Consider the following 21,392-nt stretch of genomic DNA (forward strand, 5'->3'; position numbering starts at 1 on the left):
GTGCATTTAGAATAAAGTGATGACGCTCTTTAGCACCTGGGGGTCCGGAGCGGCCTCGGGGCCGCCTGAGCCTCCAGCCCTGTCCCCGAAAACTCTTCATTTGGCTTCTAGGAGCCCGCATCGGCTCACCTGAACAGGGTGAGGGAGGCCAGTTCTCAGGCGGCCGGAAAGCACAGGCTGTGTCTCGGGCAGAGTGGAGGGACAGTACGATCGTGAAAGCAAGAAAGACGAAGAACCCCAGCATTCGCCTTCTTGAAATCAGTGGTTCTCAACTCAACTACATGTCACCTCGTTAAAAAACTATTTTGTTACCCAGGCGTCACCCAGGGAATAAGTCATTCGGAATTCATTCAGAGGCCTTTTTTTCTTTTTTTTAAAACTCCCCCAAATAATTCGCATGCACAGCTGGGATTAAAGAAGAGTTATTTAAGTGAAAAAATCCCAAATAATTGCCTCATATTTTCTTAATGTCAAATATGGTCCTTTGGAAAGAACTCTGTAGGCAGAAAGAATAACCCACGCCCACGCCAAGTTGTCCATTTCAGAACGGGTCCTAAAATATGAATGAAGCCAGTGCCTGGGGCCTTCCCGGCCTGCTCTCCCCTACACCACCTGCTCCCCGTGCCTGCAGTGCTGGCTCCCCCTTGCAGTCCCTTAGACACTCCAGTCCTTGCCGGCTCTGGAGACGCCCACTAAGGCCACTCGCCATCTCCGCTGGGCTCAGACCCTGGACTTCGGAGCCTGTGGCTTCTTCTGATGCCTGGTACCCCGGAACAGGCAGGGTGACCCACAGTTTCATGTAGGAGGCCGCACCTGCTCCTTGTCCTGCCTCGGGGGCATCAAGAGCCCGTGGGTGACCTTCTGAGGCAGCAGGTAGGGTCCCTGCCCCCCTCCCCAGCAGGAGGGCTGCCTGGCTTTGCCTAAGTTAGGCTTAGAACACTGTATTCACCAGTATTACCTAACCACCAGTAATACAAGGGGCCAAATACTCCAGTCTCGAAAACTTGAAAGCATCCGCGATCTGTAGGCCTCCGTGGAGGGAAATGTTCTCAAGCTGTGAGCCCTAAGCGGCTGGAGCAAACACACGACTTCTGTTCGGGGGCTAGTGCAGGATTATTCACGAGCCTAAAAGTCTCTGCTTCTTGGATTAGTAACTGTTCACCTCACATGGATTTAAAATCATCTAGTACTTTGTCGTCCACTTGAACCACACTGGGCCTCAATCAATTCGTACCCTGCTTTGCGGCAGACGCGACCATGAATGGTCTCAGAACATGCCTACACATCTTCGGCCAAGCCCCAAACCCCCAACAACAAGCAGGCCTGTCAATGCCAGTGTCCTCGGCCAGGGGGTCCTCACCGGGTCGCTGAGTGACGGACACCCCCACGCTCTCAACTGTTGTATGAGTCACTAACCCTAGCAATCTACGGTTCCTAGGAGTGACACTCTCTAACCATTCTGAAAACCTGCCCGCAAGCTGATTGGCGGGAGGGATGTCCCAGGCCAGTCTGGGAGTTTTAGTGAGGTTCGGAAGGGCTCACACACAGTGACAAATCAAACCAGCAGCCCTGTAAATCCAAACAGCCCAGTTTTGGCAGTTATCACCAAGGAAGGCAAAACAGAACGGCCGTGGTAGAAATGATAGTTTGCAAGTTCTCTCGACTCCATGTGAACAGAGCGGATCCGTGGGGCTGCACAGAATGACGAGTATACTGGTGAACGGGCAGCATGGTTTGGAGTCCTGTGTGGTTGTGGTCTGACCATCTGACCATTCAAAGGGAAAAAAAAAAAATCCCTACAATAATATGCGTCAAAATAAAATAGTCTATGAACAGACTATGGTCTGGGAATTATGCGTATGTTTCTGGTTAGAGAAATTCTTAGAACGTACACCCAATGGTAGATTCACAGCGATGATTTGAATGTGGGATAAGCTTTGAGTACAGTTTCTTTACCCCATCCTTAATCCTATGAATGGACTGTGTCAATTAGTTAAAAAATAAAAATCCAAAGCCAATAAATAAACTATCGTTTCTCAAACAGGCCAAAGAAAATGGGAAGCGGAATCATTCAGCTTGTCAGACTATTTGAAAAGATGACGCTGACACGGAATGGGAGCCTGGTATGCAGGGCAGAGGCCTAAGGGCAGCCATTCTAAGTATCCCAACCAAAGGATGGGTCGGCATCTGAAGCGGGCCTTCGTCAGTCCCCATGAAGACAAGCCAATGGCCGGTATTTCTGACCCCTGTCTTAATTGCTTTTGAAATGAAGCCGACTATGAAGAATGAAAGCAGGAAAGTAAATCCTGTCAGCCAGAGCTAGGAAAACTTGCAACTGATTTTCTGTATGAACTTCCCGAGCTGTTCTGTGAAATGATCATTCCTTACACACGTTGTGAGGTACCCTGAGAGCCTCGCTCAGCACCATCTTGGAAAAGTGGAAGTCAAGGCCAGAAGACACAGCTTTCAGGGCCTAAGTCCAAAGACTCCTTGCCAGCTCTCTTTAGCTAATGACTCTGTGAGAGACATGGCCAGAAAGCCCTAGAGAGGGAGGCAAGGAGCCACAGTCCGTCACCCCAGCCACGTACCTGGAGTTCTGCCATTATTTTGTCTCCTTCCTCTTCTTCCTCCTCATCCTTCGAGGAGGAGGTAGTGACTGGTGGTGGGGGTGGGGTCCAGGCAGCGGCAGGCTCCTCTGTTGGACATTTTGTGGCTCTAGCCTGGGGGCTTGGTCCAGCATCTTCACTGCTTGCCTGTGGAAGATTCAGATCACAGATGGTGGCTTAACCCCTGCGGGTGCTGGCAAAAAAGAGGGCCAGACCACGAGAACACACGATCCCTTACTGTCTGGCGTGCTGGCCACCTACCTCTTCAACTCGAGTTCAGAGACTGTCACAGCCCCTTGCGTTTAGTTTGGGGTTTTTGTTGGTACAAGCTGTCATTCTGGTGAAGGGATTGAAGATTTTTCACAAAATTGTAACTACTCAACATTCAGTGCCTTTAAGGAAGGCCCGCCCGTACTACGTCTCCTGGGAAATCGTATTTCACAAACACAGAAGACAAAACTTGCCAAGTGAAGTGGAAACTAAAACCCACTGACCATCTTTCTGGACAGCCTGTCACAACTGTGTTAGCTCATCTAACTTTGTTGAGATGGTCTTTCTCTGGCCCCTCCCCCCCGCCATTTTCAATCTTGTGCCGTCTTGCTGCGGAAGTAGCTTGTGATTTGCATTTTACGTTGTTGCAGCTCAAAGTCAAGAAAGGATAAAGCTCGGGCTGCCGAGTCAAGTCCAATAACACCGGCTGCCATTTTCCCATCTGTGGGGCCTTCCTGTGATTTAGCTTAGTCAAGTCTCTCCTACTCTGCCTTACCACCTCTAAAGGAGAAGAGAGAGAGAACCCCGTCTAAGGGTATCATTTGAACCCAGAGACCAGTTTACCGGCGCTTAACCCGTCAGACCTTAGCGGTGGTGTTCTCCTTCCTGCTGGTGTAGACCACATCGCCGGACCTCGTGGTGGTGAGCCCTGATCCTGGCAGGTAGCTCCGCCGAGGGGGCGGGGGAGGAGGAGGTGGGGACTTACCCCCCAGCTTGTCCAAGTCTTGTTCTGAATTTGGAGAGTCTTCTGGAAAACAGTGTGTCATTGGAAAGTAATCTCTTTGCAAGATAATGTCCAGTACAGTGTATTTCTAGAAACTCGATGCACTCTGACTTAAACATTTGTCTAGTCTCTCCCTATGGTGATGATTAAAGGTGTAGACCCTAAAGCCTGACTGACGTGAAATCTCAGAAAGATCCTGCACAAGGTAACTAACTTCTCTCTGCCTCAGTTTTCTCATCTGTTCAATGGGTATTATTATAATCTTCTCCACTGGGGTGCTGTGAGGATGAAATAACATACGGGAAGCATCTGGAGTAGTACATACTGGCTTATTGTAAATGCAAGTATGAGCTACCCTTAGTCAACAAAAAATCTGGGTATTACTTGGAGAGATGAAATATTGGAGCCTAAAGACAAGTCCAGGGGCACCTGGGTGGCTCAGCTGGTTCAGTGGCTGACTCTTGGTTTTGGCTCAGGTCATGATCTCAGGGTCGTGGGATCGAGCTGCATGGCGGGCTCTGCACTCAGTGTGGAGTCTATTTGTCCCTTTTCCTCTGCTCTCCCTACCCCCCCATCTCAAAATAAATAAAATCTTAAAAAAAAAAAAACCAATCTAGAGCCCCGTGCACAGCCTCTAAAGCCTCCGTCCCTCAAGTCTGAAAGACAGTGTAAGCAGGAGGGGCCGGACCAGCGGATGCTACGAGAATCTGGCCACTGAAGGGCCAAAAGGCAAGCGGGAGGCAGATGGAACAGGAAACAAAGTCAGCGAGAAAGTGGATTTTTGGTCATGGTTGTGTGGTTGGACAGTGTTCTCTGCTAACGACAGGAGGCCGTAAACAGAACTACAGAGGTATAAGGATGGGCGCCAAAGGTCAGAAAATGCAGATATCTGCTTAGCGTTCTCCAGAAAACTGCCCCAAAAGGCACTTAATAAAATTTAAACAGTCGGCCCCATTCCTGCCTTTCTCAGTCAATATTCCTCCCCTCTGCCCTTCACCAGCACTCAACCTGAGAGCTCACTAAAGCGGGGGAACCGGCACTGCGCGGTCAGCCCTTGCAAGCGGGCTTTGCCCCAGCTCTCTCTAGAAACACGGTGCCCTCCCTGGAATGTGTTTCTCTCTTCTGAGCAACCTAGTCAGAGCTGTTTGAGGAGTTTCTACTTAAGATTGTAATAAGGAGGTGGGTAAATCATCGGGGTGAAATGCCCACGATTACGTGTCATGGATGGTTCTAGCCTCATGCATAAGGGTGCAAGGTGGCAAGGCCCAAGCAGCCCTGGGCCACCTGGCTGGTTCCTAAGCCAGCAGCCCAGCCTGGGGATGGCGTCAGCAGCTTTGTGGGCCCCTCCAGGGACTGGCACAGGCTGATGGGCCCTGGGGGTGGGCCCAGGTCTCCTCTCCTGTGTAATGACAAAGACTGCCTCTTTGACCAGCTTTGGTGAGGCTCCTCCGAGCCCTCTTCTCTGCTAGGCTTTGTCCTTGGTCGGCTCAGCCCAGTTTTAGCAAAGAATTCTACTAAGTCAATTTAGCAAGAACCCCCTGTTCTTGACATCTGATCTGGTTCCGCATTCCCCGCCCTGGACATCCAAGCCCTTGGCCTGCTTTCAGCAAGAATCTCCCTAGCCTTGCTATGCTGCCTTCAGAGTTGAGTTCAATTTCTCTCCCCCTGCTGCGGTGGTCTTGACTCAAGTCTTCCTTGGTCTTTTTAACACACAGCTCTGCGAGTAGTTTTTCCTTGACACGGAATGAGGCTACAGTCCCTAAAACTTTCCATTGCTGTGCAGGCGCTAGTTAGTGGTTCATTCCCATTATCGAAGCAGTCAGTGTGCACAAGAGGAAATACAAAAAGTTTTTTCTTTTAAACCCTCAGCATAGAATTTTACCTCATTAGTAAACACAAATAAATAAAAAAATCCATGCCAAGTAAGTAAAAGTGATAGAAACCAACGTTTGCAGGTAACGGCTTGTATCCTTATGCATTTCTCGTAGTTTGCACATTAGTGGACTCTTTCTGACAAGAAACGAGGCCGTGTGTTAAAAAAATAAAAACCAAGGGCATCTGGCTGGCTCCGTCAACGGAGCGTGTGACTTGTGATCTCAGGGTCGTGAGTTCAAGCCCCATGCTGGGTGTAGAGCTTACTTGAAAATAAAATAAAAATAGGGGCGCCTGGGTGGCACAGCGGTTAAGCGTCTGCCTTCGGCTCAGGGCGTGATCCCGGCGTTATGGGATCGAGCCCCACATCAGGCTCCTCTGCTGTGAGCCTGCTTCTTCCTCTCCCACTCCCCCTGCTTGTGTTCCCTCTCTCGCTGGCTGTCTCTATCTCTGTCAAATAAATAAATAAAATCTTCAAAAAATAAAATAAAATAAAATAAAAATAAAGAGAACAACAAGAACATTTTAACTGAGTGAAAAATACTTCGGGGACTAATTTTTTAAAACTACTTCATGCAATTTTTTTTTAATCTGAAGGCATAAAAAGCCCAAATGTGGTAAGTTAACAAAATGTCGTGTTATAATTTTTGCCGTATAATCATGGAGAAGGAACAGTTCTAACGTATAACTGTTTTTTATAATTTACTTGTGAGTCTAAAACACCCAGGGACTCTCTGACAAAATTAATCATGGAAGGAGCCAAATGAGGCCAGAGAGAAATAGAAGGGGGTCGATCCTAGGATGTGAGAAATTCGTCATGGGAACTCTGGGAGAAAAGCCATCTTGGGAAGAGCAGAGCCGCCCCTCCGGGGCCCCTTCGTTCCCGGGCACGTGCTGCCTCACCCTCCAGGGTCCCTCAACAGGCCTCACACAGCTGGCAGGTGGGGAAAGGAGGTGAAACACTTAGCACAGACTGATGGGAGAGTTTCTGTGAGTGGAATGTTAGAGCAGCTCTGGGGAAGGAGGTCAGTGGTTATAAACTGTATCTGCTTTCATGTTCCTGGGCATGCGGGTCAGGATGGCGACTCCTTTGCAAATTAATTTTAGTTCCTGGACCAGGCATCATTGAACGTGGCTCTGAGACCCTGTGCTGCAAGTATAATCGTGTCTTTGTACATAGCTCTGAAATCAGAGTAAGGCGTGGGGCTTGTTGGTTGCAGATTTAGTAGGCTGGGTTTTCTAACAGTTACTTTATGTTGTTAGTGACACATTGATGCTTAACTTCCATAGTTTAGTTGGTTCAATATACAACCTAATAATTTTGATTTTAAAAATGCAATTTCGCCTTATGATCTAATATCCCCTTGGGAGCTCATAAAGGCTGGCATTTTCCTCCTGCAGCATATGAAAAGCTCTCACTTTAAATGGGGCCCTCTTATTCTCCCAGCTGGTGCTGTGAAGTGTCATAAATTCATAGGAAATGTAGAAGCTAGGAATCTAAATTTTACCTTACTGGGCACAATTCTAGTACCCTCATGCAGAACACAGTTTCCCTGCCATGGTTTTGGTTAAAAAGTGGGACTGGGAATCTAGCGATACCTGAGGATTTGTTTTTCCAATTTCACAATTTTATAAAATCCTCGAGAAGTGAGAGATTGGGTCTGTTGGCCAGCACGTGCTTCAGCAGCCGGCCTGCCCAGCTCTGGGAGCACCTCACCTGAAAGTTCTAGCTTGTCTCCTGGGGCATCGCCCTTTGGTTGTGGGCCCAAGGCTGGTGGCATCTCCAGGTTTGGAATTGACTTCATGATATTGGCCTGAGCTTCTTCTAGCAGCTTCTCAAACTCTTTCCCATTATAGTGGTCCAGGTTTTGCCTCTTCTCTTCCCACTTCCTTTCTGCTTTCTGCAGGAAAATCACAAGTGAAGAAAGTTTAGCCACCAGAGGGAGAGCTCATTAGAGATTTCATGTCGGTATAGGGGCAAGTGTGACACAGGTAAAATGCTGATAAAATAATGCTCTGGCGTCCGTGCTGAGGGACATTTTTGTACCTCAGACAACCCTGCCTCTGTGCTCTCTGCCACTTAAGCCCAAGTAACTGACATTCATTCACAGAGAAGTGAGCTCAGAAACCCAAATTCACTCGTTAACGGATTACTGAGCACTTATGCTACCTTTTCCAATAGTAATAAAAAGGACACAGGGATATGGTTTCAAAAGGACTCATCCCATTACCAAGTTTCTGTTCTTGAAACTGAGTTTTCACCGCAGAGGAGATGTGCAAACGGGCAGCAACAAAAACCAAAACACTCATTGGGAACAAAGATTCCTAGACCTCCATTCCACGTCTGCCTAAGAATTGTTATATGGGGTCAAACGTTCTTATGTATAAAATGGGGGTTATGTCGATGACCTCTAAGCTCCATCACGTTCTACGGTAGGGGGAAATACGTGAAATGCATTTTTAAATGCCTGTACCTTTTTGAAAAGAACATTTTCCTGTGATTTTGGGGTAGCACAGGTATCATTCCAGATGGGCAGAGGGGAAGTTGCACTGGGATTACTAGAACCCCGCAACGTAAGAAGGGGAGGAGACCGAGGAGATCGCTTTATTAGCACACTTTACACAGGAGACGCTGGGGCCCAGGGAGATGAGGATTCGCCCAAGACTCACGCCATGTAAACAAGAGTCTCCACCATCACCATCCTTACCAACCCCTCCTCCACTTTCTCTGTCCTTCCTAGCATTTATTATCCCCTGGCATACACTGGTTCTCATCTCTCCCTATAAGCCCGTACGTTCCTTGAAAGCACGGACTTTGTCCCTTCGGTTCACTGCCTGCCCCGGAGCCTGTACGGACCCGGAGCACAGCAGGGCTCAGATATTGGGTGTGAAGGAAGCTCCCCTCATTCATCAGCAGCGGGTTAGACAGAAAGTCCCAGGCCTGACTTTCTACAGATCAGGGCATTTTTAGAGATGACTTATAAATTGAAACTTACAATACACACATACCAACGGTAACTGTGCTCAGTGGGTTCTCAACAGATACTTGTTATATGAACGAGTCGTCCTACTGACATCATTTCCATACAGACATGTCTGAAGGGGCAGATCCACTCCTCCTTGGGAGGAAACGTGTTTTCAGGCTGCACCCCTGCCCCGCAGGGCGTGAGGCAATCACATTTCACCCCTCCTGTGAGATGCATTTTGTGAGCGGCTGGCTTGGATCAGGGGCACAGCCACTGACTTGGGGGCGGGCAGAGAAGCCACGTAGGGTTCAGAGGCCCGGCTGCCACGACCATGGCCGTGGCAGTTTGAAGAGGTTATTTTTCTCTTGAGACCTGAATTACCCACTGCGGACATGCGAGAGAGACAGGATGGTCAGGACCAGGGTCTGGGCTAAGGAGTGGAGGGCATATGGGGCAAAGGAAGGAGGAAGCATCGTGACTCAGGCACTGACACCAGCTCTTGATAAAAAGAATCTTTAAAAACATGGCCTGTTTTCTGTTCTGTGATGTTAGGACCTAGTTTTCTCTTTCCATTTTTTTTTTTTTAAAGATTTTATTTATTTATTTGACAGAGGGAGAGACAGCCAGCGAGAGAGGGAACACAGGCAGGGGGAGTGGGAGAGGAAGAAGCAGGCTCATAGCGGAGGAGCCTGATGTGGGACTCGATCCCATGACTCTAGGATCACGCCCTGAGCCGAAGGCAGACGCTTAACCGTTGTGCCACCCAGGCGCCCCTCTCTTTCCTTTTTGACTGCCTCTGCCTTTCATCCCAAGACTATGCTAATTACTTCCCATCCCACCCCCTTCATTCTAGACCCACACCTTAATGCATTCTGTACATTGTTTCAGAGTGCTTTTCTGAAGCTATTTTTTTATGGCCGGGCCAAGCAGCAGTATTTTTTGGATGGCCACCCCAGGACCCTGAGACATCTCGGATGCTTTGCAAGCTCCTCTAAATCTGGCTTCAGCCTGTGTTGCCAGCCTCGGCTCCTCTGTCTTGTTCCCATTAAACAGGTTTACTCGTGGCTCTCTTCGCTCCAGCGTGCCTCCGTCCCAGCCTGCCCTCACCACCCTGCTCCACTCACCCAGAGTCTACTGATTTTTCGAGACCACTGGCAAACCCTCTGCAGGCCTGCATTCACCAGTGGTAAGCCGGGGCCTGTACGTGCTGGCTGGGGGGAGCTGACTCACAGTTCTCCCCAATTGTACGTTCCCTGACATCCTGCTGTAACTTGACATTGGCGATGGTGGGAAAATACACCACAGAAACGGGCAAATTCTACAAGTCAGGGCGTGGTTAGACACTTCCCAGCACACCAGGGCCTCACCTCCTACCCTTCTTGAAATCTGATGACTTTTCTCTTAATCTGGCCACTGAAACCCATTTATAGGGCTAAAAAATCTATCTTTGATATAATCACATAAATATTTGACAAAAATCTATCTTTGATACACATACACATATATGTACTATCTTTACAACCAGACGATAAACTCCTCAAGGAAAGGACCACGTGTTATTCCCTTATGGGGCTACGAGAAATGGAAATAGGACCGTACCTCGATAGACACCGCCCTGTTCTTGGCGCTCACGCTGTGGATTTCCTCGATGAACAAACTCTGCATGGTGGAACCGTTCATGGGCGTCTGTGGGGACTGCGGGGCCTGAGCGGACAGCAGCGCGGAGGTCCCCTCCTGTGCGGCGGCTGGAGGGCTGGCCGGGTGAGGACCGGTCCCGGCAGGCAGGTGCTGGGCAGGGTTCAGCAGGGCGGCGGAGAGCTGGGAGGGCTGGATGACCACAGGGGAGCTCTGTGCATGGTGAACGGTCAAGGGCACCACTTCCGACTTCATGTCGCTGGGGACTCCTGCCGCGTGGAGGGGCTGGCCCGAGGCGTGGGGTGCCTCCTCCTGGCTCTTCAGGACTTCGGCGGCCGTGGCCTTCTCCATGGCCACATACTGAGCGGCCTGGGCGGCATCTGCACCCTTCAAGAGCCCGTCGGTGACATGTCTGGGAGAAACCAGGCATAGCAGCATTAACTCTTAAAATGGGTAGTTTGTATTTTATTTTCATGGCATGGCCTTGAACGCTGTGTCATCCCCAAGCCGGGCAAGCTGCGGTTGCAAAATTAAGACATTCGAAAACCCAGAGTAGCAGCTCAGGGTTGAGGGTTTCCATAGCAACTTCCTAATGCCCTCCGATTGCCTCCTGGCTGTCTCTAGTAGCTGCTTTCTCAGTCCTTCCTCAAGAGATGGGCTGTCTCTCCCTTTCCACTAGCACCGTCATGCCCAGCCAGATGCCGTTCCATCACTATCTGCGTGACGGTGGCACATATGACGCTAACAATAACTCCTGTACCCAGTCCTGGCTGGACAGCCCTCAGAGATACTCAGTTCCAACGCCCAAAGCTTCCCGAGCCCTCCACGCTCTCCTCCGTTCACTGCCGAAGCCCTGGGGAGGGCAGCTCATACAGCTGACCTTTGAACAGCATGGGAGTTAGGGGTCCGGACCCCCGACACAGTGCCCCCTCAAAAAAACTTAACTAATAGCCTACTCTTGACCAGAAGCCTTACCTATATCATAAACAGTTGATTTACACATATATTGTATGTATTCTTACAATAAAGAGAGAAAAAATACTGAGAAAATCACAAGGAAAAGAAAACACATTTACTGTACTGCCCTGTATTCATCGAAAGAAATTCTTACACAAGCGGACCTGTGCAGTTCAAACCCGAGTTGTTCAAGGGTCAACTGTATTCTCTTTCCTCGCCCGTGCTCTTCATGCCACTCAGCCTCCCGACCTGGACTCGACCAAGCCTTTCTGCAAGGTCAACAGTGACTTCAAATCTAGCAGCTGGGCTGGTCCTCATCCTCCTCTGCTTTTTGGGGTCATTTGAAGCTATCCGTCGATTTCCACCCATGGTGCAGTGGAAAGGACGTGGTTTTGGGGTCAGACAGACCTGTGCTTGAATGTCATCAGTCCAGCCATGTTCTAGCTACGACGTGGGGAACCTTACCTTTCTGAGCCTCAGACAGTTTTCTATAGAATATAATAACGATGAGGACGAGGACGGGAGGATGAGAACGCCTTCTAATGCCTTCCTCGGGGTTACTGTTAGGATCAATGTAGTTATATGGCAGACGATGTCAAACTTGACCGATAATCTTTAATCGGTGCCTCGTGTTCTTATTAAATGTTCTCTCTTCTTTGATTTGAAAAAAGACAATTGCCTTTGGTGACTCTGCTCTGCTACTCCCTTCTGTTTCTTTTACCGACCCTGTTCCTTCGATCCCCGAGGGTCCCCAAGGATCTGTTCTCCCTTTTCTGTCTCATGCTACTGTGCCCTTTCTTCTACGGCCACTAGTCATCTTCATGAAAGTAACTTCCAGTTCTGAACCTCTCCTCCCACCTGCCCGCCCCTGCCTCGAGTTAGGCAGCGCCTTGCCTCTAACACCCTCTCTTGAACTTTGGTGCGTATCTCTGCTTCTACCTGAAGGCATCTGTGTCCTGAACGGAAGGAAGCTAGTAAAATATTGTGATCCATTCCTCACCTTTAAAGAACCAGCTTCAAATGACTTTTTTTTTTTTTAATGTCTTACTAGGTTTACTAATGTTAACTAAGGCTGTGCCAAACGCAGCCGGTCTGAGCTGAAGACTCGGGACCTCCGGTCATACTGCAGTAGAACATTTGGGGTGGGAAGGAGTCGCTGCCTCCCCTCGGGACGTTTCCCCACCCCCGGGGAGGCCCGGTTACCTCCGCAACATGGTCAAGGTGTCGGTCATGCTCCGCACCCTCTGGAGCAGACTGTCCAGCCTGTGGGGCTCCTCCTTCAGAAACCGCACGGCCTCTACCTCTATGCGCAGGATGGCTCGCATCTTGTTTTGTAGGGTTGGAAATTCTCCTGCAAGCCAAGAGCAGAGGGTGCGTTGTAGGAGAAAAAGCAGAACAGGGAGCCCCACCCCGCATGAGCACTGGATAGGGCTGGACGCGTGGGGTTCGTCGGCCACCATGCTCCACGCACGTCTTCAGGAGGCAGACGCCTGTCAGACAGAGCTGGGCTCCAGGTGGCCTCGGGCAAGGGCGGAGGTCCTCTGCGCCTCATTTCCTGTCTGTATATTTGGGATAAAGGCAACTGTCCCTTGGGGTCATTTGTAATGAATCTGGCACGGGTGCCCTGGAGCACTGAAAGAGCCCAGTGGAGAGAAACGGTCACTAGAATCCCTTAGTCCTAGATCCCACTGGACCCACTAAAATAGAAGCTCCAAGAACACAGGGGTATTTGCCTATTTCGTTCAGTGACGCATCCCAAGTGCCTGGAACAGCGCCTGGCACACGCAGGTGCTTGATGACCACTCGCACGCACACATGCACGAATGAACGAATCCTTCACTCCTGGACAGATGTCTAAACGCCCCAGGAGACAGGCTTCGGACTTCTCCCTTCAAGGAGGAGGCTCACCTTTCAGGGTAGCTACAGCTTCTCCCACTTGTCGCAGGAGGAAAGCCCCGTCTTCCACATCTTTTAGAGTGACCACTCGGCTGGCTGATGTAGAGTCCTTCTTCAAGTCTTCAACAAAGTCTTCCAGCTCACTGTGGGGGGGGGGGAGGGGAGCAGACCGGCAGATGGGGGTGAACACCGAGGTCCTCAAAAAGGACAGCTGCAGTAGCAAAGGGCTCGTCCCAGCCCCCCAGGCCTTCCGCTAAGATGGCAGCTCGCAAGAGTAGCGTGGCTTGGCTTAAACAGTCTGCTGAGGTGTAAGGCAGGTGCAAGGAAGTTGTTCATGGGGACGCCCTGGTTGGCCAGAGAGAAGATGGTGGCTGGCTGACAAAGGACCCATTCTTTATTTTCAGGGGGGATGCTGATGCCAACTAAGGGAGGGGTGTGTGCACTGTAATGTGACAAAGGGGATCGAGTGTGTGCACCATAGCGGGGCAAAAGGACGGGTCCCGATGGGTTTAGTCAGCCTTCTCAACTTGGAACTTGATATTCTGGGCTGGATAATTCTTTCTTGTAGGGGCCTGTCCTGTACATTGTAGGGTGTCCAGCAGCACCCCTGCCCTCTACCCACTAGACGCTAGTAGCAACCCCCCCTCCCCGAGCCTGTGACAAATAAGGCTGTCTCCCTGGGGGAAGGGAGAGGAGGGGAGGGGAGGGAAGCAAACTTGCCCCTGATGGAGAACCTTACACTGACGATCTCATCAATAAAGACTGACTTTCCGCTCTAAGCTACAGAGGAAAAATGATCACAGGTCTGATTTCTGGTGTTTGTGTGTAAGAGAGAGGGTGTGAGAGAAACACACACACACACACACACACACACGCACACAGACACATATACACACATCCCCTAAGGTACTAGGGGATAGAGTTCCAACAGAACTAAATTAAGATCTTCTGCTTCAAAATGCAAACCAACCAACCAACCAAACAAACCGACAACATCCTGTCCCCCGGGCACGTTAATAACCGCATCCTAAACACATGTTTGTATCACTTCCATTTGCCTGTACATCTGACAACAGAAAACCTCTGTTAAAGAACGTGGAGGAAAAGGATGTTGAGAGGGGAAGAACCACTAGGTGGCAGCAGGTGACCAGCATTCCACCTGCCTGCATACAGGGCTTAGCGCAGGCGGGGAAGAGAGAGAGAGGACACAGGGGGTCTGCAAAAAGATGGCCTTCCCAGACGTTTCCCCCTAAGCGGGCGCGCAGACGGAGTTCCGGATGGCACAAACACAGTGGCAGGGACTCAGGCAGGATGCCAGGTGTGTTTCACAAGGACCATGGGGCAAGCACCAAATTCATCCGCTGTAGAGAAGCGGGATGGGGTTTTTGGTGACGTCCTTCATCCCGTTATGGAAAATGGACCCGATCTGCCTGTGATCCCTTCAGATGAAATGACACAATTTCAAACCCAAAAGGGAAAGCCTCATCCACTCCCTGTCCTCATCTGTGAACTATGGAAAGGTGCCACTGTTCTGTGACCCCACCCACGGGAAACTTCTTACAGCTACCACATCCCTGAGGAGGCAACATGTGCTGTCCCTCATAAGCGCTCTAAATACGGCACCTATGTGTGGAAAAGTTATTTTCCATTTCATCACCAAACTGAAACATTTTAGTGTGCAGACAGGACACACTGTCCAGTCCTTCCAAGCTCTGAGGGAAGAGTTAAGACCCTAATGTTATCACGGTTCCATTAACAGCCCACAAGCCTGCCAGGCTGCAATTAATACTCCTGGGAGCTATCATCTGACCCCAAGTCAGCCTGCCTAAAATTCCGTTTTAATCTCTCCTACACAGTGTGCCTCTTGGATTTCATAAGTCTGCACACAGGAGACCCTTAAATGTCACAGCTTTGCCTTTGTTGATCAAGGAACATACATCAAAGTGTACTGATATTACTGTATACAACAATGTCACTTCTGTTCATTCACTTACGATATCTTTTAGAAAGCAGTCGGATAAATTTGTTCATTCACAGTGTAACAGAGATCAGCGAGCTAAAATGAACGCTGAAGACGAATTTTCAATATTACATCATCAATATGACTGGAGATGTGAACTCTGCTCAAAGGAGTGCCAGATGTACACAGATGCTGTGGTTTATATGTAAATCTGTTCGATTTGTGTAAGCTGCCTTTCCTTCCACCTTAGTTAAAAAGAAGCATCAATTTGTCCGACTATATTTCATCTATTAGAAGCCCAATTATTATTTCCAAATGGAAACCCACTAAAGAGGAATGATCTTGATTCAATTTCTCTCCACAGTTCTAGACCCAAATTTCATTTCTCTGCCATCTGAATGGCTCAACAGTAACTTATCCTAATATGACACCCAAGGGAACTTATTTTCCTGTGTGTGTGTGTGTGTGTGTGTGTGTGTGTGTGTGTGTGTATAAGGAGAAGAGCAGGGGAAGAGAAGGGAGGGAGAGGAGATCATTGTTTTCCTAATGTGCCAGAGCTGAACTTTCCGGCTGTCTTTTGTAACCCGCTCTCCATCGCTCCTCTGATCCCTCTAATCAGTCCATTGCATTTGATTTTTCTTCCCATTCCTATCTCTACGCCTTGATTCAGGCCTTACTGATTTTTTTTTCCTAAAAGTTTTGTTAAGCCAATTTATGGAGAATCCCCTCAGCCTTGGAATCTAATCAAGCTTTTTTTTTTTTTTTAAGATTTTATTTATTTATGTGACAGAGAGACAGCCAGCAAGAGAGGGAACACAAGCAAGGGGAGCAGGAGAGGAAGAAGCTGGCTCCCAGCGGAGGAGCCTGATGTGGGGCTCGATCCCGGAACGCCGGGATCACGCCCTGAGCCGAAGGCAGACGCTTAACGACTGCGCTACCCAGACGCCCCAGGCCTTACTGATTTTTGACTGAACTGTTACTACGCTTCCAATATGGCTTCCCCGACAGCGATGCTTCCCCCTCCATCAGTCCCGCACGTGATCACCAGAGGGACCTTTCTGAAATACAGCTCTGACTTCACTATGTCCTTGATCAAAAAACTTCAGTGGCCTCCGCATCAGGCCGGCAGTAACTGTCAAATGTGAAGACACTTCAGGATGTCCCCTGTAGCTCTGTAAAGTGCACATTCTCCGGCTCCATCCACACAAGTTCTGAATCTGGGCTTGGACCCATGCGCTTTCACGAAAAGCCCGGGATCCTGGTTTCTGTCACGTGATCTTCCAATCTCGGTAAACACAGGCCCCACAGACGTCAAGCAGGCATGCCAGGCTGAGTGTGGTCTCAGATATGGGCAGTCACCAAGCAAGCGGGAATGGCGTTACCCAGATACGAGACATGATCTGCGTCTTGCACCCACTCTCCCGCCACAGTGGGAGACCCGCAATTCTCCAAGGACACCTTGCACCTTCCTTCTCCTGAGACTTGATGCTTCACAGGCTTCTCTGCCCGGGAGCCCCCCCACCGCCGCCAGCCCGCACTGACGGAACCCCACCTATCCTCCAGGCCATCTTGGTTCAGTTTAACAAACCATTTGAGACCCCACTATAAAAATGGCACCGCCCTGGGCAAGGGGGCACGTGAAAAATAACTTATTTCAGGTTAAGTCTTCTTGATCCCTGGAGCCCAGAGGAATCTCTCCTTTGTCTAGGTTCACCTGTCACCTGTCAGTCACCTGCTTTGTGCTGTACACATTCTCGTATGTTCGGCTTCCCCAGATTGGATTCCTCCTCTGCCCTGTGCACATCTTACCCGTGTGTGGCCTCCGCACCATACGTCCCCCATTCCCCTTCCTACCTCGCTCTGGGGCGGGGCTACTAGTCCTGGCTAGTATCGAGACTAAAGATGCTTTTTCTAGGCCAGAAGCAAGACTTACCTCAGCTCCTCAAGAAACACAAGCTTGAAAAGAAGAAAAGTTCCTTTTTTGTAAATTAATTGGAAAATTGATGAAATAGTCTTAAAAGGGTATGTATTTTTAAAGAAGCTTTCAAGAAGCATCTTAACACCTAGATTTAGACAACTGGGCTGTCACAAAAACATTTCCGACAAACAATAGCCTTATCGCCTCACGGTGGGTGATCAACTGTCTACACACACATGAACTACACAAAATTTTGGAAGCGATTTTGAGAGGTCAGTGAACGGTGGTCAAATTCCATTTTTTAGGAAAGTAGGAACTCTAATTTTCTTTTCCCCTCTGGACTGCTACTGAGAGGGACGTTCTATTTTTAATGAGACACGCTGGGTTGGCATGGGAAGTGATACAAGCTCAAGTATCAAATAGGGGCTAGAAAGTAACACTTTCCATCATGGAGACTTCTGGACCTTCTGCTCATGAGAAGAATGGGAAAGTTGTTTCTTTGTAGTCCCAACTGGGGAGATTTAAGAAGGGAATTAGCGACAGTAGGGGAACCCAGAAAAATGGCTATTCATGATATTAGAAGGTGAAATCATTCTATGATAAATCTTCATTGCATAACAAAACATATCTTACCATAAAAGATGGGCCTGCCCTAGGGACTGGGGAGTAATAAAACTGCTCATTTCAATAGTGGTAATTGATAGGTGTTTTCAGTAAGAACCTCACAGAAGATTGATAATATCCAAGGAGGTATCTTTCATTCCTGGATCAGACATACTTTACACGTTACATTCTTCTTCTGCGCTTTTAACTACAGTCGAATAATAGGAAGATAATTTCAACACTGTTATCTTGGCTATTAGTTTTCATTTACTGAGATTAAAGGCAGACTTCCCGTGTGTCACTGGGTCCTGCCGTTTGCTTCCTTTAATTGGATGTGCGCCGAGCCCTACACAGGAGTGTGGTGTCCCGGCTTTTAAAGAGACAAGCGCAGGTGAACTTTCTGGGGCTGGATGGAGGGGCGCTACGGGCCCGCGGATGCCCAGAAGGGGCAGAACTCCAGCATGTGCCCAGTAGGGGCTCAGGAGAGAGAGCGGGAGAGAGCAGCACCGAGGAAGGGCCTCCGGCTCGCACAGAGGAACACGCAACAGGTGCTGGGCACTCACCACAGCTTCTTGACGATCCTCTCCTCTTCGTGTAGGTACTTCTGTCTCTCCTGCTCCACCAGGACACGCTGTCGCTGCACGGGGTCCTCCAGCCTCTTCATTGTTCCAATCACTTTGCCGTTGATCTCCAGCTCAGCCTTCTTCATCATCGCCCTCAGCAGCTCCTGGTTCTGCAGCTGTCGAACAAACGAAATCGGCCTCAGCGGGGCTCAACGGACTGCCTGACGGTCTTCGGCAGCGGGTCTGGGGAAACAGCCCGGCAGCTGAGGACTTATGGCAGCGAGAAAGGGAAGGAAGCGACGACCGTGTTTAATATTGCTACTTCAAGCCCCATCCGAGGTTTGGCTGCCAACAGACGACCAGACGTTCGTGTCTGTGTCTGCAAAAAAAATTAGGAGGCTTTCTAGACTCTGGTCAGTGCATCCTGGACAACAGGCATAACCTCTCGTTGACCTGTTTTTATAGGAGCAGCTGAAAACACCAGCTTTGGGGCCAAGCACTCATTTTTGGATGGTTTTCTACATCTGTAGAAGCGCCTGGGAATCACTTGCAAGCCCCAAATTCAAACAGAACCGAGCGGGTGATAATGCAGAACCCAGTCGCCCACCCCGCCCTCCCTCCTTGAAGCCACGTGACCTTGGGAACATCACTTTCTCTTTCTTTGCGCAAGACTTCAGCCGCAAGAGTGGAACCTTTAGGAATACGGCTTACGGTGTTAGGAGAAGACCATCTATAACGTTGGGAGAGGTACTCCCTGCACCAAAATATTTCTTCCCGCCTACTCTACACCTCCTTCCATCATAGTGCCCGAAATACCCTTATTACTTGGTCTTTTAGATCTCAAAGGCTTTTTTTTTTTTAACCTTTGACCCCCTTCACCCATTTCTCACACCTCTTCCTCTGGCAACCACCAATCGGTTCTCTGTATGTATGAGTTTTTTGGTTTTTTTTTTCTTCCCACCCATAAGAGAAAGTTGCACGGTATTTGTCTTTCTCTGACTCATTTCACTTAGCATTATGTCCTCAAGGCCCATCCATATTGTCACAAATGGTAAGATTTCACTCTTTTTTATGGCTGAATAATAGTCCACGGTATATATACACCTCCTATTTTTATTTTTTAATTTTTATTATTGAAGTAAAGTTGATAGACAATGTTATATTAGTTTCAGGCGTGCAACGCAGTGATTCAACAATTCTATACACTCAATGCTCAATGAAGTAAGTGTAGTCACCGTACACTATTATGACAATATTATTGACCATTCACCCACTGATGGACACTTTTGTTTCCATATTTTGGCTATTGTAAATAGTGAAGCAATGAACACTGGAGTGCATATATCTTTTTGAGTTACTGTCTTTGCTTTCTTTAAATAAACACCCAAAAGTGGAATTGCTGGGCTATATGGAATTCCCTTTTTATTTTGAGAAACCTCCATATTATATGTTTTCCACAGTGGCTACACCAATTTACTTCCCCACCAACAATGTATGAGGGTTCCCTTTTCTCCACATCCTCACCAACATTTTTTATTTCTTGTCTTTTTGATACGAGCCATTCTGACAGGTGTGCGGTGATATCTCATTGTTGTTTTCATTTGCATTTCCCAGATGATTAATAGAGTTGAGTATCTTATCACGTACCTGTTGGTCATGTGTCTTCTTTGGGAAAATATCTATTCAGATCTGCCCATTTTTAAAAATCGGATTGTATGGGTCTTTTGGTATTGAAGTTCTACATACTCTGGATACTAACCTCTTATCAAATACATGATTTGCAAATATTTCATCCCATTCAGTAGGCTGCCTTTTCATCTTATTGATGGTCTCCTTTGCTGTGCAGAAGCTGTTTACTTTGATGTAGTCCCATTTGTTTTTTCTTTTGTTGCTTTTACCTTTGGTGTGTTTCAAAAATTCATTGCCAAGACCTATGTCAAGGAACTTACCACCTATGTTTTTTTTTTTCTAGGAATTTCATAGTTTCAGGTCTTACGTTCCAGTCTTAAATCCATTTTAGAGTTAATTTTTGTGTTTGGTGTAAGACGGTGGCCCAGTGTCATTCTTTTGCATGAGGCTGTCCAGTCTTCCCAGCACTGTTTATCAAAGAGATTGTTCTTTCCTCATTGTATAGTCTTGGCTCCTTTATCATAAATTCATTGACCATATTTGCGTGGGACCATTTTTCTGGGCTCTGTATTCTGTTCCATTGATCTGTGTGTCTGCATTTATCCCAATACCATACTATGTGGATTATTATAGCTTTGCACTATACTTTGAAATCAAGGGAGTGGGATGCCTCTTGCCTTGCTCTTTCTCAAGATTGCTTTGGGCTCTTCAGGGCCTTTTGTGGGTCCACCTTGGATCAAACCCCCAATCCTGGCTACTATGAGACTTTGGCATGTTACTTAGACTGACTTGGTCTCCATTTCCTTATCTTTAAGGATGAGGACTCACTTCCCTTAGCAGAGCTAGTCTGAGGATTAAAGGAGATACTGCTTGATACAGAATAAGTACCCAACAAATGTAGATTTGGCTCTGGCCTATTTCAGTGTATCAGTTAAGAGAGAATCCGTGTCCCTCTTGTTTATACGGGTCCACGTACCAAACATCATGCAATCATAGACCACTAAAGCATAGTACTTGATGTTGATGGTTGCCTTGATAGTGATTCCAGATGAGCTCAAGCCTCTTGGCAATTTACTATTTTGCCCTGGATTTTATGTAGGCTGCCTGCATGCATAATACCACAATATCCATAGAATTTTCCATATAGTTTCCAGAGCACTCTCGTTTCTTACCCCAGAGAGTATACGATGTGCGGTTTGCATCTGGTTTCATAAGAATTTAGTCATAACTTGAGTCCTGTTTCTAAGTCCTGTATTAAGGATTTCTCTGGGGCAGGACAGTTTTCGGACAGCATATCCATCAAGTGAATGTATTCAGTCAGCCTCAAAGACCACAGTTACGTCATACCTATTATATTCTACCTAAAGCTTCCCTGAAATTTCCATTAGCTGCTATTGGTTCGTCTATTTTTGTGTTCTGGTTTCACGGACTGGAGGACAACTACTGTATATCGCATCCTGGGAGGGACATCTTCATCAGTTGTCCATTATGTGCGCAAATGCCATCTGACCATGTTACCCTCAGTTCAGCACTTCATCATGCCGTCCAGTTTTGCCGAATAAAGATAAGACATTTCAACACGAGCAACAAGCAGAGCCCCATCCTGTCCCAGCACCAGCTCTACTGATCAACCGGCCATCCAGAAAGGGATTGCCTGCGTTCAGTTCCTAGTTTTACCACTTAGTAGCCATGTGACTGTGGGCAGCTTATCAATCTCTCTGTGTCTGTCCATTAGAAGGGGCAATCGTCGTTCATATCTCATAGGCCGGTAATGGAGAGTGAGTGGGGGAATA

General features: G+C 48.2%; 1 protein-coding gene across 23 annotated transcripts in view; it reads right to left on the reverse strand.

The window, feature by feature from the left end:
- KIAA1217 (KIAA1217 ortholog) overlaps window positions 1–21,392 on the reverse strand; it is a 455,000-nt gene that overhangs the window by 9,640 nt on the left and 423,968 nt on the right. For 18 of the 23 annotated variants that reach the window (XM_048219301.2, XM_048219294.2, XM_048219292.2 and 15 more), the window contains 7 exons: window positions 17,971–18,146; window positions 12,939–13,069; window positions 12,234–12,381; window positions 10,038–10,485; window positions 7,190–7,373; window positions 3,461–3,624; window positions 2,589–2,753 (listed from right to left, as the gene is read on the reverse strand). In XM_048219301.2, the coding sequence (XP_048075258.1) occupies window positions 2,589–2,753; window positions 3,461–3,624; window positions 7,190–7,373; window positions 10,038–10,485; window positions 12,234–12,381; window positions 12,939–13,069; window positions 17,971–18,146 (1,416 nt within the window). The remainder of the gene's footprint in view (window positions 1–2,588; window positions 2,754–3,460; window positions 3,625–7,189; window positions 7,374–10,037; window positions 10,486–12,233; window positions 12,382–12,938; window positions 13,070–17,970; window positions 18,147–21,392) is intronic. The other 5 variants (XM_048219302.2, XM_048219319.2, XM_048219311.2 and 2 more) reach the window with 1 other exon arrangement.

This window comes from Ursus arctos, unplaced genomic scaffold, assembly GCF_023065955.2.
Source record: "Ursus arctos isolate Adak ecotype North America unplaced genomic scaffold, UrsArc2.0 scaffold_30, whole genome shotgun sequence".
Taxonomy (NCBI): Eukaryota; Metazoa; Chordata; class Mammalia; order Carnivora; family Ursidae; genus Ursus; species Ursus arctos.